Raw genomic sequence first — 17,033 nt, forward strand, 5'->3', positions numbered from 1 at the left:
AGTCTAGAGAATCAGTACGTCATCCTGGCAAATTTCGGAGCAGGTGCCGAAAATTCCACCTTCAAATCTTCACTATGTCACAAAACTCGCTAGGTGACCGTAGGACAGTTTCTTGATCTCTCACTCAACTAGACCTACCTCACAGGGCTGATGTGAGGATAGAAGAGAGGAAAGCCATGCACGCTCCCCCACCCCAATCTGAACTCCTTGGAAGAAGGATAGGATAAAAATGCAAGACAGGTCGATGACGGGGGACCCCATGTACACTACCTTGAGATCTTTGGTGGAACAAAGGGGGGGAGAATCTGTTAAATAAATATCTCAATTGACATGGTTGAGGCTGGCTGGGGACAGGGTGCATTTGCATCACATTTCTACTCTTTCATATGTACATTATCTTTTCATTTCTCCTTATCTCCCTCAGAAGTTGAATATTAGCACTGCCTTCATGGGACCGAACAAAAGGGGGCCCGAAGTCCAGCATTTTGTCTCCAGTGGTGGCCTTGAAGATGCTTAATGGAAGCTTTTGCCATTCGTTCTGATTCTCTAAGGCATGTTGCTTCTGAACATGGAGGCTTCATTTCTTGGATGGGTTGGTTTGGGGATTTCCAACCTGCTCATGAAAGTTTCACTTCACTCATGGGGCCAACAGCTGTGGATAGACCTTTCCTCCAGCCATTTCAACACAACAGCTCACTTAAATCCCAAACGGGACAATACCAGATCATGCCCCCAGACGTAGTTGGGAATGAGACGGTGTCTCCCTTCCCATAGCCAATGCCATTGGATTAGGGTTGTCACCTTCCAGGGCCAGGAGATCTCCTGGAATTATAAGTGATGTCTAGAGTACAGAGATCAGTTCCATTGGAAAAAAAGACTACTTTGGAGGATGGATTCCATGGCATGATAACCCTGGTGAAATCCTTCTCCCCTCCAAACCACACACTCCCAGGCTCCACCCCCAAATCTCCAAGTATTTCCCAAACCAGAGTTGGCAACCCGACATAGTGTTGCAATACAGGATACAGAAGCAAAATTCAGCCAGCCTAAACAGATTTGGAGATTTGAATGGGGAGACTCAGCGGCACTCAAGGAAGAAGGGAACGTATGTGGCCCCTCCTCACCACTCTTAGAGAAGCGACCACCCTGGACCAGGCCTAAGTCAATGCTTGCCAGTGTCCCAGGTGGTACTGAATGTCCAAAAGGTACAATCCAGATAAATTCAGCCCTAAAGAAGCTCCCGCAGGAAGAAGTCCAACAAATCTCAAAGGGACTCCAAAGCAAGAACGTTGCAGATTGCAGCAGCAGACACCCCCCCCCCACTTCCCACCCCAGTCCTCGGGGGGTCACCTCCTTCTCGAGGGATCTCTCCTTGAAGTACAAGGTGATGCGGTTCAAATCTTCAGATTTCTTCCACTGCCTAAAAAGGGAGGAAAGAACAAGAAAAGGGGATGTTTCACTCTGCGGTCCATTTCCATCTGCTTTCACCCATTTCCTTCCTCTTGAAGAAAGGACTTCTCTTAGCCCAGACTTCCCTCACAACCCACACAGTCATAGGAAAAGAGTTCTTTTCAACTTGTCATTGCTTTCGAGGCTTGGCCCTTCACACCCTTCCTCTCCTTTTCTCCCCCCTTTCTATTGTCCCTTCCCTGTTTTCTTCTTCCCCTTAAGGAAGGAATTCTGATGTATGCAGATGTTCACAGTTCCAGAATACTGAGACATGACAAGCCACGCCCAACAATATTCTTCATATTCAGTCAAGGGGAGGTTATTCTTCTGCTCTGTCTGAGCATCCTATTTCTGCATTCTTCCCTTCTTTATGCAATGTCTCCACTTTCCTCTCTCCAGTCTCCTGCCTGCCTCCCCAGGCAGCCTTCTTGACCTAAGAACTCACTTCTGTGAATTCAGTTGTTCAATCAGTTGGAAGAACTTCTCGTCTACGCCTTCCAGGTCTTCATCTGGACTTCTGGGGGCACGACCCCTAAAATACATTCATGACAGCAAAGATTAAACAGTGGGGGGGGCACAGGAATGGTATGGTGGCCGGGAGGGGCCAAATTGAATGAGTTAATCCCACCTTTCAGGCCAGGTCAGAATCATCACCTTAGACCCACCAGAAGGAAATGGGAGGAAGTCTTAGCAACTGCTTGGTCCAACTACTCAGAAAGGTAGAGACATTGTGCCATAAACAAGACCAGCCCCAACAACAGAGATGGCAGAACCAACTGGTTCCAGTCCTTAAAAGGTCTAATAGAAGGTTCATTAGAACGTTGATCCATTTTCCAATAATATGCCTTTTGAGAATTAGTTTTGGATTTTGGAGTTGCTAACTGCATGTTGGATCCAGCCAGCCACTCAATCTCATTCGATTCCCCTCCTTATTACAGTCCCTACCCCACATGGCTTTTGTCCATGCATTTCCCATGTTAAGAACATAAGAAAGGCCCTGTAGGATCAGACCCAGGCCCATCAAGACCAGCAGTCTGTTCACACAGTGGCCAACCAGGTGCCTCTAGGAAGCCCACAAACAAGACGACTGCAGCAGCATCCTACCTGTGTTCCACAGCACCTCATATAATAGGCACGCTCCTCTGATCCTGGAGCGAATAGGTATGCATCATGACTAGTAGCCATGGATAGCCCTATTCTCCATGAACATGTCCACTCCCCTCTTAAAGCCTTCCAAGTTCCACAGTGCAGCCTTCTTGGTGGTTAAAGGAGAACACCTCCTCCCTTTCTTACCAGTGGAAAAAACTGGTTGTGTCCAGCTCTCTATAAGTGAGCATACTCAATAGCGCTGGGCTTGGATAGTCCAAAGATATTCTGTTATATGGCATGTGCCCCGGAGCCTACCACATAGTAGAGTGCTCTGTGACAAGCCAATTCCTCTGTATTGCCAGTGGGTTTCTTTGTATAACAGGAGGCAAACCACATTGCTGAGGCCTTTGGAAACATGTCAGATCCCATTTGGGTTCCATTAGTCATGTAATTTTAGATCTATCACTCGGTTGTGGAGGAACCCAGCAGCATTTCAGGTTAATAGAACTGCAATGCCCAAACATACTTGCTCAGGGTTGCAACCTCTATGCTCAGCATGCTGAGTGGCACCAATGAAACTTTGTGCATTTTGCTGCTCCCCTGTTCCATCCTGAGAAGCCTATTTTGTCAACAACTCATTCCTTCTCCAACTATAGCCCTGTCTTACCTTTCCAAGGTCTTCTGCTGGTTCAAAGACCCCAGAGAGAGTTCCTGTAGGGAGATGAGCATACAAATCTGCTTTATACCACATCAGACCATTGGTCCATCTAGTTCAGAATCATCTATTCAGATGGGTAGAGTCTTACTAGATCTAAGGCAAACAAGGGCCTTTGCAAGCACCTGAAAACTTTCGACTGGAGATACTATGGACTGAACCTTGGCCCTTCTCCATACAAGACTAAGACACAGTCCCCAGGCTTATCAACCACCCCTTACACCTAGGGTTGCCTGCCTCCAGGTGGTGGCTGGAGATCTCCTGCTATTACAACTGAACTCCAGGCAACAGATATCAGTTTCCCTGGAGAAAATAGCCACATTGGCCATTGGACTCTATGGCATTGAAGTCCCTCCCCTTTCCAAACCCTGCCCTCCTCAGGCTCCACCCACCAAATCTCCAGGTATTTCCCAACCCGGCGCTGGCAACCCTACTTACACCCCATATTGTCCAAAGAGGTATGGGGTTCTCCTTTCTCCCCTCTCTTCTCTCTTCCTGCTCTCCTGCGAAAAGGCCCAGCCGTTTCCACTCTGTTCCCCCAGCAGCCCTGACCATCACCACGCAGATACTCCAGGAAGAAATAGGGGCCCCGTTGGACGTACCGAGTGGTTGTTCCTGACTGATCCTGCTGACTCTGGTGGGTTGTCCAGATGTTTGAGGTTGGCAAAGGGTTTGGCCGCTCCCCAAGACTCCAGGTAGCGAGTCATCCGGACGGACGCCCTCATTTTGTAGCCCTCACCTGAGACAGGTGAGAGTGTGTCGTTGGTGCTTTCTTCTTCTGCCTGAGCTCGCCAGAAACCCAAAGAGACTGAATGAGCGAAAAATCCCAGCCAGCCTGCTCCTTCCCCATACCCAATGCTGCACAGAATCCCAAACAGTAAAATTACATTGGGCAAGAGTAAACTTCCATATGGGGTTCCAAGAGGATGTATCTTAAATTTACAAAGTTTCTAGTTCTCATGATTATGATGAGAACAGTCTCAGAAACCTGCGAGCCTAATAAAAACTTAAAGAGAAATGTGGGGTATACCTTAGATCTGCCCTTTTAGGATCAGCAGTGGAATAAATTATACAAAACTAAGGAACCGGCATTTGTTTATTCATTTCATTTATAGTCCATCTTTCTGAGTGTGACCGAAGTCAGATTACGCCATTAAGAATAATGCAACTGGAGCAGTATAATGCATGCAGTCAACCATGCATGGCATAGTGGCGAAGAGAACGAGTGGTGATCTACATAAGAACATAAGAAAGCCCATGCTGGATCAGGGCAAGGCCCATCAAGCCTAGCAGTCTGCTCACACAATGGCCAACCAGGGGCCTCTAGGAAACCCACAAACAAGACGACGGCAGCAGCACCGTCCTGCCTGTGTTCAGCAGCACCTAATAGAATAGGCATGCTCCTTACAATGCTAAGGGTTATGATAAAAATAGGTCCCTCCCTCTTCTCCACCGAACCCTCCAGCCGAGGTCTTTCATATGAAACGAGACACACAGAAACCCACAGCTCCTCACCCTTGGATCTATGACCAAGAAGGTTCTGATCTTGTTCTCCTTCAGGTACGGATCACGGTGCCAGCAACAAATTTCCTCGACCGCGTACACCCCATCCAGGTGTGATAAGGTGGCCTCTGTGATATGCACTCGCCTGGAAAAGAACGGGACACATGTGTAGTTCCTGGTTGCAGCAGAAGGGGGCAGCACCGGACACACACACAATTCTTCACCGTTGATACACATCTGGATCTGCTGTTCCGCCTCCCCTCCACATTGCCGGACAGTCCCGAAATGGGCCTCTAGAGGGCACCCTATATCTGTCATATCCTCGGCCGCTGCAAGAAGGTGTAAATCCTCCCAATGTGCAGAGGAGAGGGTGGGTATAAAACAGGCATATAATATAATCCTGGACCTATTAAAATAATCTCACTGTTTATTTAGTTGCTTCCAGAGATGAACGAGTCACTGGGTAAAGCTATCCGGTTAGCTTTTTCAGGTCAAGTGCATTACCTAAAATTCATCTGTAGCTTTCCTATTATTGTAATGCCACATTTTGTTTAACTTCTGCTCTCTGCCTTGCAAGGGGCCCACTTATTGCGTGTGTGTGAGTATTCAAAGGATAGAAAAGCCCTGCCCCAAAAACCTCCCGCCGGTGGCAAAGAGGGACCTGGCAACCCTGGTCTTCCCCCTTTTTTATATACATTACATGCAATTCTATCCCCAGGCCACTAGAGATCAGCGTTCAAGCACAAAGTCAAGTATGCCCACGTCCCCTCCTGTTCCCCCGGGAGCATCCTTGCTCACCATCTTGCTTCTCTCACCCTGGCACGCCTCCGGCTTCCATGTGATTGGCTAACGTCACGTCGTCTGACCAGACATCATACTGCCACTTCTGGAGTCCGATCACCCCACACAGGACATTTCCCGAGTGGACCCCAACCCTCATGTTGATATCCACACCAGTGGCATCACGCAACTTCCTGTGAAACAAGGCAAAGTCGTTTCATGTTGATTAAAATATCTTCCGTACCTAACTAATGAAAGAAATATAAAGTATAGAGACAATCGGAGCATTGATGAATACATATTTTGGCCCTTATTACACATATTTTGAAAGCAGGCTTTAATACATTAATAGTACATTGTGCGTGTGTTAAGTGCCGTCAAGTCGCTTCCGACTCGTGGTGACCCTATGAATGAAAGTCCTCCAAAATGTCCTATCTTTGACAGCCTTGCTCAGATCTTGCAAATTGAAGGCTGTGGCTTCCTTTATTAAGTCAATCCATCTCTTGTTGGGTCTGCCTCTTTTCCTGCTGCCCTCAACTTTTCCTAGCATGACTGTTATTATTATTATTAATGTCTAGTACATTAATAAAGTTTTAAAAGTTAAAAAATAGCTTGTGGCAACAGTCTAAACAATCATGTTTCCTGAGCTAGGCTGTCCTTACAAGGGGACATGACATCACTACAACACACACATACCTTGTTCCTAGCCTGTAGAAATCCTTCCCAGCATCCCTCTGATTTCCAGGTTCTAAGAACCCAAACCTCTATGTTTGAGAACATGTGTTGCATGCAACAAATCTCAGATTCGGTTCCTGGCATCTCCTATTACAGGAACTCAGGTATCCGGGCTTCACCTGACATTCTAGAGAACCATTGCCATTCAGGTGAGACAAGAAGGAAGACTGTGAAACCCACAGCTGAGTTGGTGCAAGTCCTGGCTCAAGCGCTCATCTTTGAGCTCGGCGGCGGCGGCAACAGCACCTGGATGCCACCCAAATACCAGAGTGACTCCTGGCATTTGGTGCCGCTACGGCCATGCCCGGAGCAGCTTGAGGAATTCCTGGAGATTTGGGGCAGCGCCTCAGAAGGGTGGAGTTTGGGGAGGAAGCTCAAATGTGATGTGATGCCGTAGGGTTCGCCCTCCAAACAGCCATTTCCTCTAGGAGACCTAATCTCTGTAGTCTATCAGTCGTCCTTCCAGAAGAACTCCAGGCCCCACAGGGAAGCTGACAACCCTACTTGGTAAGCACACACCCCTTTGCCCTTGAGGATCCTTGCGGTCCATGCCGACCCCCATTTTCGTCTCCCCCCTCCTTTCCCCTTTTGGGTCCTGTTGCCCTCTGCTCACCTGATGGCTTGGCACATATCGAGCCCCATCTTGACGCAGTTCCGGGCATGGTTGGGAAGAGAAACAGGCAGCCCAGAGACGCAGTAGTAGCAGTCACCCAAGATCTTGATCCGCATGCACTCGTTGTCCTAAGAGACCAGTGATCGAGGTTGAATAGAGTCCTGATTTTAGCCTTAGCTCATTTTGGAAGGGTGGCATCTAGGGTTGCCAGCTCCAGATTGGGAAATACCTGGAAATTTTGGGGGTGGACCCTGAGGAGGGCGGGGTTTGGAGAGGGGAGGGACTTCAACGCCACAGAGTCCAATTGCCAAAGCGGCCATTTTCTCCAGGGGAACCGATCTCTGTCGCTTGGAGATCAGTTGTAATAGCAGGAGATCTCCAGCCACCACCTGGAGGTTGTCAAAAACAATAATAGCACAAGGGCTCACACTTAATTATACAACCCTACTTGGAATATGCTATATATTCTATATACTGTACACATAAATTACAATACAACTAATAGTGTTGTTACACATATATGGAGATTTGTTTGTTACATGGTTTATGTATGTGTTTGTATTAATATAGAATATATAGCATTGTATAATTAAGTGTGAGCCCTCATGCTGTTATTGTTTTTGACTACATTCATTACAGCATAGGTCGTATTTTCTTTTGGTTGAGGTTGGTAACCTTATGGGCATCTGTGTTTTTAAAAAGGAGGGTGAGGGGCCATTTGCCAGAGCAGAGGACCTGAACAGATGCATTGCAAGAAAGACATCATTTGAAGCACAGCAATCTTTTTTTCTAACAAAGCCTTCATTCAAAGATTACCCCTTAAATTTAAGAGCTGACTTAAAAGATCAATAAAAGCTGCAGCTCAATGTGTCTATTTCTCCAATCAATGTGCTAATACCGAGCAGTGCTCTAAAGCAGAATGGCTGGAATGAAAATCTATTTGCTCTTTACCCAAAACCTTGGTGTCTTGCCTACTTTCCAGCTTCTTACAAATATAACTGGCAAACAGCGCCTCAGTTCCAGACAGCAAACTAATTGGGCGATAATTAGCTCCTTTTATCTCCCGTTTTAGAAACGGGGATAATTATTGCTTTCACCCAAACACAAAGCGCTCTGGTCGAAAGTAGATAAGAAACGGTCGAAAGCAGATAAGGACGTCGACGAGGGAGCCCAGCATTTTACAGTAGATGTTGATCTGCACATTCATGAGCTCGGCGGTCACTAAGGCCTCACGTCCCTCACCTTGGCGATCTGGTCGAATTTCCCAAAAAGTTCGTTGAGCATCAAGACAAGTTCTTTCGGGGAGCACTCGCTGGCCAAGAGCGTGAACCCAACAATGTCCGCGTACAGGATGCTGTGTGGGGTCAGAGGAAGAGAGGGAGATGTTAGGAAAGCTGTTTTTATGACAGGCAGTGAAAAGGCTTCAGATTCTCACAAAGCTGGGTCAGTCAACAGGGGCCTTGGCTCAGTGGTACAGCATCTGCTTGGCACGCAAAAGGTCCCAGGTTCACCCCCTGCGTCTCCAGTTAAAGAGACTAGGCAGGTAGGTGATGTGAAAGAACTCTGCCTGAGACCCTGGAGAGCCGCTGCCGGTCTGAGTAGACAATACCGACTTTGATGGACCAAGGGTCTGATTCAATAGAAGGCAGCTTCATGTGTTCCAGGTTCAATCCCTGGCATCTCCAGTTAAAGGGACTAGGCAAGTAGGTGATGTGAAAGATCTCCGCCTGAGACCCTGGAGAGCTGCTGCCGGTCCGAGTAGACATTACTGACTTTGATGGATGGGGATGGATGGGGATGGGGAGCCGAGGATGGGGAGCCGAGGACCTGACGTTCTTGTGCTGTTTCACGTAGAGATTGTGGAAGTTGTTGGTGCTCTCGTGCCTCTGCTGTGCCTGGCCACCGTCCCGCAGCCTCTCTATGATCTCCGCCTTCATCTCCAAGGCTATGTAGGCCGGAAGGATGGATAGGAGGAGGTGTTCCTGGAATGATCGACAGAGCAGGGAAAGAAAGAAGACAGCTGGGCTGAGGTCGGGACAGCTGTGGTATCCTCTCCCATAATCACTTCTCTACTCATTAATTTCTCTCCTGAGCTATTCACACTTACAATTTGTCAGTATCAGAATCTGATCTCTGGATCAAGTAGACTCCCTAGCCCTCATTGTTTTAGCATATCCACAAAATAATATTGCACGAAATAAATATATCACCCCCTGGATAAAACAGCAAAAGACACTTTCTGAGAAGCGGATACTGCATTATCCGCTGTCAAATAGATCGAACGATTGAGTGAGTGATGTGGCAACTTTTCTCTTTATAGTGTCAAGGAGAAAATTAAATTTCATCTCCCCTTTCTAAAGTGTGAAGTGGTTGATGGATAGCCAGTAGCTGTTAAATCTAGGGAAAGGAGAATTGGATCGCCACATTTGGTGGGGACCGTGTTGTCTGTATAAGCTGGTTGGAGAAGAGAACTTCTCTGAGCATGTCCAGCAGGAGGCCTTAATCTTTTTTAGCCTGTGGGCACCTTTGGAATTCTGGCACTGGATGGTGGGTGCAACCACAGAATGGCTGCCACAAGAGGCAGAGCCAACCACAACATCTCGGGGAGTGAAATCATGCATAATTAGTAGCAACTCTTCAACATTTCAGACAGAAGCTCTGTTGAACATAATTCCTTTTAAAATCCACTCTTCCAAAAAGATCAGCGCCAAGCAAATCTGGGCTCAGGTATATTGAGGATGAAGAAAGGATTATTACAGTACAATTGTGTGGACACTCCAAAAAAACTGACTTTATCTGGAAGAAGAAGAAGAGTTGGTTTTTATATGCCCACGTCCTCTACCACTTAAGGGAGAATCAAGCTGGCTTACAATAACCTTCCCTTCCCCTCTGCACAACAGACACCTTGTGAGGTAGGTGGGGCTAAGAGAGTTCAGAGAGAGCTGTGACTAGCCCAAGGTCACCCAGTTGGCTTCGTGTATAGGAGTGGGGAAACAAATCCAGTTCACCAGATTAGCCTCCACCGCTCATGTGGAAGAGTGGGGAATCAAACCTGGTTTTCCAGATCAGTCCACCTCTCCAAGCCCCCGCTCTTAACCACTATACCATGCTGGCTCTTTGGAGCCAAAGAGATGAAAAACTCCATGTGGAAGTGGTAGGAAGTGCTGTCAAGTCGCTGCTAATTTATGGTGAACCTTCATAGGTTTATCAATGCAAGAGACGAACAGAGGTGGTTGCTACAACCTACATAGCAACCCTGGATACCCTTGGTTGTCTCCCATCCAAGTACTAACTAGGGTTGACTCTGCTGAGCTTCTGCAACTTTATGAGATTGGGCTAGCCTGGGCCATCCAGGTCAGAGCTCTTGTGGAAGTAGCCTGTGTTAATTAAATATCAGATGGAATGGACAGAGATCAGAGGAACGTATTCCAAATCCATGCATGTATCCATGCTTACCTGGTGCCGCTTCTCAGACTCCAGCTTGACCCGAGACTGAATAAGGTTGAAGGTCTCGTGGAAGGTCTCTTGCAGGGCCACCTCCATCAAGTGCTTGTGGTAGGCCCCCACCAAGTTCCCGCAGACAAAGATGACAAGGTTGGCCAAGAGCTGAGAGTGGAGGCCAAGACAAAACACGTGAAACCATGTCAAACTTGATAGGAGAAAAGACACAGCACACAGGAGGTAGGAGAAAGCCAGGGAAGAGAGACCACCTCTGGGTGTTGACTGGTGTAATCCAACTAAAGGTGGTTCTGTGAAACCATGAGTGATAAAGGACGGTGCAGAGTGCTTACAGCAGGAGTAATAAGACAGATGGCTGGACAGGACAAGAGGACAACACTAAAATGGAGATGATAAAATGGGTGGATGATTAATGGACTAAAGAGGGTGGGAGGGATGAAAAAATGAATGGACAGATGGACAAAAGAAGGATGGAAAAGACGAAGGGATGTATGGATGGAGTGCAGACAAAGGGAAGGGTGGCAAAACATATGGATGGATGTATTAGTGGATAAATGGGCCAGAGAAGTAGGGTTGCCAGCTCCAGGTTGGGAAATACCTGGAGATTTTTGGGGCGGAGCCTGAGGAGGGCGGGATTTGAGGAGGAAAGGGACTTCAATGCCAAAGTGGGCATTTTCTCCAGGTGAACAAATCTATATCGGCTAGAGCTCAGTTGTAACAGCAGGAGATCTCCAGCTAGTACCTGGAAGTTGGCAACCCTACAGAAAAGGCTGGGCGGAATGTTAAAGTGGGCCTATAGATGTATGGGCTGAGAGATAAAGGAAGAAGTTGGAAGGAACACTGGTGGGTAGATGGGACAAAAATAGTAGAGAAGAGGTGGCAAAATGGATGGATGGAATGGAAGAGTGCCGGAAGAAGATACAGACGACAAAAGGGGAAATGGACCAAGAGACAGCAAAGAAGGAGGAAAGGATAGTGAAACAGATGCATATGTAAGAGGAGGGTAGGAATGATGGAGAAAAAGATCCACAGAAGAGGAGGAGAGATGGCAAAATGGATGAAGGGGTTAGCAGGCTGACAGAGAGATGGGAAGAAGTTGGGTGGGCAGGTTGACACGTGAAGGGAGGAATGGCAGAATAGGCAGGCTGATGGAGAAATGGCTCCCCAATACCACAGGGGCCATCAATAAAGTGCTGGTATGATAGGAGGAGAGAGCTGGGGCTCAGGTAGGGAGGTCACTTAGGGGGCTATGCATGTCACAGACCCATACCACAGCAGGATGAAGCACTGGGTACTGGTCACATAGCACACGTTGCTGCTCTGCACAGGCGCTTATGTAATCACCCCTCAGACTGGTCTTGTTGGGAAAGGTTTTTGGGCCAGGCTCACCTGCAAGGTCAGCTCCGCCCATGAGCTGCACTCGTTGGAGAGGTAGACCCCCAGGATGATGACATGGGAGAGGGAGGAGGCCAAGCCAGCACCCACCGCGTCTTGCATCCGGATGGGCAACATGGTGTAGACGGTGAAGATGATGAAGAGGAAGAAGGAGACCTTGGAGGAAAGGACTCGGTGTAACTCATGTATGCAACAGGATTGGTGGTGGTGTAAAGTGCTATTAAGTCACAGCTGACTTATGGTGACCCTGTAAGTTCTTCAAGTCAAGAGACAAACAGAGGTGATTTGCCGTTGCCTGCCTCTGCATAGCAAACCTGGATTTCCTTGGTGGTCTCCCATCTAAGTACTAACCTGGGCCAACCCTGCTTAGCTTCCAAGATCTGTCAAGAAGAGCAGGCTATCCTGGGCCAGCCAGGTCAGGGCAAGAGATGAACAGAGTTGGTTTGCTATTGCCTGCTTCTGCATAGCAGTCCTGGACTTCCTTGGTGGTCTCCCATTCAAGTACTAACCAGAGTTGACCCTGCTTAGCTTCCAAGATCTGATGAGATCTGACCATCCAGGTCAGAGTAACAAGACTGTGTGTGTGTGAAGGGCCGTCAAATTGCAGCTGACTTATGGCAATCCAATAGGGTCTTCAAGGCAAGAGACTAACCGAGGTAATTTGCCATTGTAACAGGATTAGGAGAATAAAATTCCATTTGGGGAAAGGAAATCTAAGAAAGGGTTTTTTCCCCTTCACACACTCCACTATACCTCAGCCATATTGGTTGGGAACTAAATTTCTATTTGCATGAGAGATTGCCCTGACTGGATGGCCCAGGATAGCCCAATCTTGTGGGATCTCAGAAGCTAAACAGGGTCGGCTCTGGATAGTATTTGGATGGGAGACCTCCAGGAAAGTCCTGGGCCGTTACGCAGAGGCAGGCCATAGCAAACCACCTCTGTATGTGTCTTGCCTTGAAAACCCTGAGGGGTTGCCATAGGTCGACTGCAACTTGGCAGTTTCCACCACCATCAGGGGAGGTTAGTTTATTTTTACATAAGGAAACACTCCAACCTTTGGTCTTCCATAACCTTCCACCTGCAGTCTGAAGTGGTACAGTCCATTCTACCATGTCAAGTCTCCTCAGATTTCTGGTCACCTCATCCCTCTGAAGGTGTGAACCACCCCCTCAGGCAGCTTTGGTTATTCAGTGCCAAAGTAAACGCAGGATATGGCTACAGTGCTCCCTACGTGGTAAGGTTTGTGTTGGTGTGCAAAGCTTCCACATTTGAAGAGGCGGAGCCAGAGCTCAGTGGTACAGAACATATTCTGCATGCTGAAGGTTCCTGGTTCAGTTCCTGCCATTTCCATTTAAGGATATCAAGTATTAGGGTCTCTTTTGTATCTGAGGCCATGAAAAATTGGTGCCCTTGAAATAATGAGCTAGATCTCTCAAGGATCTGACCCAGTGTAAGACAACTTCATCTACTTGATTCTCCTCCATGTTATTTTTAAAAGATCACTATTGAAGACTAGATACGATGGAGGAAGCTAGGTTAGGGCACTTCTCCTTGACAGGCTACCTTTCTATTATGAGAAGGGAGTTGTTTCTTTACACAAAGGAACATTAGATAATGCAGCCCTTCCCCCACACCACCGGCATTCTGAAGCATCATGATTTTGCTCATAAATGTCTAGAGCGACGCTTGGAAGACGCTCATCCCAACACTTAAAGCAGCCCATTCCAACCTTTAAGGTCCTTGACCCCCAACAAGATGCAACGAGAATACCTCACCTGGTCCCAGGCCCTAACCACCCCTCCAGTGAAGACAAAGACGTAGCCCATGGTAATAAGGCAGATCCAGATGACAGCCGAGAAGATGCGAGTGCATTGCTGAAAGATGCTCTCGATGCACACAAGGACCAGGATGAGGCCAAAAACAGCCAGAGCGGCAAAGAGCGTAATCAGGAAGCCCAAGTTGGAGGAGAATTCCTGGGGGAAAGGAAAGACGTGATTGATTAATCATGATTGCAAAACTGGCCTTGGTGTTCTACCTCCAGGTAGTAGCTGGAGAACTCCTGCTAGATCTAGGAACTAGAACATACTTTGACATCCCCTTTCCCCAGTATCCCTTTTCTACACTGCACAAACACTGCATTGTGCAGGGAGTTGGACTAGATGACCCCGGTGGTCCCTTCCAACTCTATGATTCTATGGAAAACTGATGGAGGAGGAGAAGGAAGAGGAGGAGGAGGAGGAGAAAAATCCAGTTCACCAGATTAGACTCCGTCGCTCATGTGGAGGAGTGAGGAATCAAACCTGGTTCTCCAGATCACAGTCCACCGCTCCAAACCACTGCTCTTAATCACTACGCCACGCTGGCTCCCATCTAGTATGCAAATGGATAACTGCTGAGCTATCTGGAATAGACCCCCTTACCATAACTGGTACTGACAAGCCTCCACTGCTTGCTTGTGCATGTGTGTGAGTGCCCTGACCTGAATAAGCCACGTGACCTGGCAAAGGGATGCACAGGAACCCCATACCCACCAGCTTTTCACCACTGAAAACAGGGACATGCTTATTATGCTCCCATTATAATAACACCCAGCTGCCTGAGCCCGCCGCGCACAAGTGATTGCGCATTGTTGAAGGCCCCACTTGACCTGCTGTTTTCATTTACTGGAAAATAGCCTGTCTGCTGATTTCAAAGCCGAGAGGGTAATTATTCTTTGGGCAAAAGGCCTTTTGGAAAAAACACCATTGTCCTCCGGTACGAGAGCAACGATTCGAGATGTACCTTAGCAGCTGCAGCGTGCGAACTGGCAGGCTGCGTGCTGCATGGTGCCTTCATGTTCGCTTATGCCTTTACCAACGTATGCATGCAAATACACAGGCTACTGTAATGCAAAAGAGTTTGCAAAATTTCAGTTCGTACAGAGTAGGGTAGCCAGAATGCTAACAGAGGATCAAAATCCCCCCATTTACATCAATTGGCCTGGCTTCCAGTTTGTTTCTAGGCCCAGTTCAGTGTTTTGGTGTTGACCTTTACAGCACTAAATGGCCTTAGGCTAGAGTATCTGAGGGACCACCTTCACCCATATATAGGGTTGCCAGGCATTGACTAGCAACCCCCAAGAGCAATGAGGGGGTGGAGACCTCGAAAGCCAGCATTGTGCAATGCCATGAGATCACTTCCAGTTTCATACCCGGAAGTGATGTCACAGCACCAGTGATACTGCAGGAATGACATCAAATTGCTCCTGAGCTCTCTCCCCTCCCTAAACCTGCCCTCTCTGAATCTCCATGAATTTCCCAACATGGAACTCTGCCCACTAGAGATCCCTTTTATTGGCCAAAAGTTCAAGATCCTTGTCCCCTTTATTTCTGATCTTTAAGTGGAATCTTAGTGGGATCCCTACTTTGAGGTACTAAAAGAAAATGTGCATCCTTTTAAAACACATCTTCTCTCCTTGACTATGTTAACAGTTGAATAGAGAAGCTGGTTTCAAATACTAAACTATACGGAGATTGAAGGGTTAAACCCCTTTCCTTTCCCTGCACGGCCCCAAGGCAACGTGAGTCTGCACAACTTTGCCTCTTATAGATTGAACAAGACCATGTGATTTTCATCTCATCTGTTTGAGTAACTTGATTCATAAAATATTAAACCCCAAAGGCCAAAAGAAGCCAAAACTGGGAACAGTGTTTTGCGAAACTGAACCATAAACAGGGAGAATTGGAGGATGTGGGACAGGGACCCCTTGGTGGCTCCTTAACCATTCCAGCCATCCTTCACCCTCCTAATCTGCCAGAGTATGCTCCTTAATGCCAATTCAAGGAGCCATATTCTCTCTCTTCTAGTGTCAATGCCTTAACCAGCCTCCCTCACTAGGAGAGGCGGCCATATTTCCAGGGGAGGGGGGGGTCAAAGAAGCAAATGGAAAACTCTTGATAATTTCCTCAGGAACAATGGAAATGAGTACAGCTCTTTTTGCCATTCCCAAGTGTCTATGCAGTTGGTGTTCAGAAACATACGACATGAATAAAAAGAGAGGTGCTTCACTTCTGAAGGGATTACCTTCTTATAATGGCCACTTTTCTCAGATGAAGAATAATTTTCCCCTTCGTGCTTTTAAGCAACCCACAATGCTCAAATCACAGCACCTAAATAAGGTTCCCTCGGAAATAAAGGCGGCAAGGGTCTTGAAACATTGGCCAATAAAGGGGATCTCTAATGCTTATTTCCTCTTACTTAGGCCTTTTATGCATGGCTGTTTCCCTCGCCGTCACCCCTCTGATCACTTCAGGTCTTTTTTTTTATTATGCATGTCGTTTCCAACCGTCAGAGGTCGCCTCGCTCTCCCCCTGCATTTCCGCACATTTCGCCCATGTTTTCAGGGACCTGTTTAATCTCGAATTTGAAAACATGGGGAAAATGTGGGAAAATGAAGAGGGAGAGTGGGGTGACCTCTGATGGTCAGAAATGGCATGCATAATCGAAACAAAAACCCAAAGTCATTGGAGGGGTGATGGCGAAGAAAACAGCCATGCATAAAAGGCCTTCATGTTCTCAAGATTATTGGGGAGGGGAAGCATTGTACTTTAGCTATACACTCATATACATGGTATTATTGGACTGAAACGCGCATTGACTACATATCACATATCGAAGTGTGCATGGTGTGCCCCACCACACGAACAAATTTCTTGAAAACTCACAATGGATAATCGGAAGGATGCAGCAAGTGCAGAACAGAAGAAACAACATTAGTACATTCTTTTAAACATCTAGTTACTGGGGATAATCACTGCTGAGCGATATCTCCTCCATGGATTTGTCTGATCTCCTTTTAAAAGCATCTAAGCTAGCAGCCATCACAATATTGTACAGTGGCAAACCCCACAAATTCTCTAATCCTCTTAAAAAAGCCACTGAAGCCATCACTCCGCCTTGTAGTGATGAATTCCACAATTCCACATTGGGAAGGGGCCATGGCTCAGTGGTAGAGCAGCTGCAGAAGAAGAACAAGAAGAACAAGAACAAGGAGAACAAGAGTTGGTTTTTATATGCCGACTTTCTCTACCACTTAAGGAAGAATCAAACCAGCTTACAATCACCTTCCTTTTCCCTCCCCACAACAGACAGACAGAGGTAAGTGGGGCCGAGAGAGTATGACTAGCCCAAGGTCACCCAGCTGGCTGCATGTGAAAGAATGGGGAAACAAATCCAGTTCAGCAGATTAGCCCCAGTCGCTCATGTGGAGGAGTGGGGAATCAAACCCGGTTCTCCAGATCAGAGTCCACTGCT

The 17,033-nt window shown here is 47.3% G+C and overlaps 1 protein-coding gene across 1 annotated transcript in view; it reads right to left on the reverse strand.

The window, feature by feature from the left end:
- Window positions 1–17,033, reverse strand: part of ADCY4 (adenylate cyclase 4) — a 31,213-nt gene that overhangs the window by 13,702 nt on the left and 478 nt on the right. Inside the window, exons 2-13 of the mRNA XM_056863176.1 lie at window positions 13,517–13,714; window positions 11,733–11,894; window positions 10,341–10,490; window positions 8,712–8,866; window positions 8,127–8,238; window positions 6,885–7,012; window positions 5,572–5,730; window positions 4,769–4,901; window positions 3,856–4,035; window positions 3,206–3,249; window positions 1,895–1,981; window positions 1,351–1,420 (exon numbers count right to left, since the gene is read on the reverse strand). Coding sequence (XP_056719154.1) covers window positions 1,351–1,420; window positions 1,895–1,981; window positions 3,206–3,249; window positions 3,856–4,035; window positions 4,769–4,901; window positions 5,572–5,730; window positions 6,885–7,012; window positions 8,127–8,238; window positions 8,712–8,866; window positions 10,341–10,490; window positions 11,733–11,894; window positions 13,517–13,714 — 1,578 coding nt within the window. The remainder of the gene's footprint in view (window positions 1–1,350; window positions 1,421–1,894; window positions 1,982–3,205; window positions 3,250–3,855; window positions 4,036–4,768; window positions 4,902–5,571; window positions 5,731–6,884; window positions 7,013–8,126; window positions 8,239–8,711; window positions 8,867–10,340; window positions 10,491–11,732; window positions 11,895–13,516; window positions 13,715–17,033) is intronic.

This window comes from Euleptes europaea, chromosome 18 (assembly GCF_029931775.1).
Source record: "Euleptes europaea isolate rEulEur1 chromosome 18, rEulEur1.hap1, whole genome shotgun sequence".
NCBI classification, from domain to species: domain Eukaryota; kingdom Metazoa; phylum Chordata; class Lepidosauria; order Squamata; family Sphaerodactylidae; genus Euleptes; species Euleptes europaea.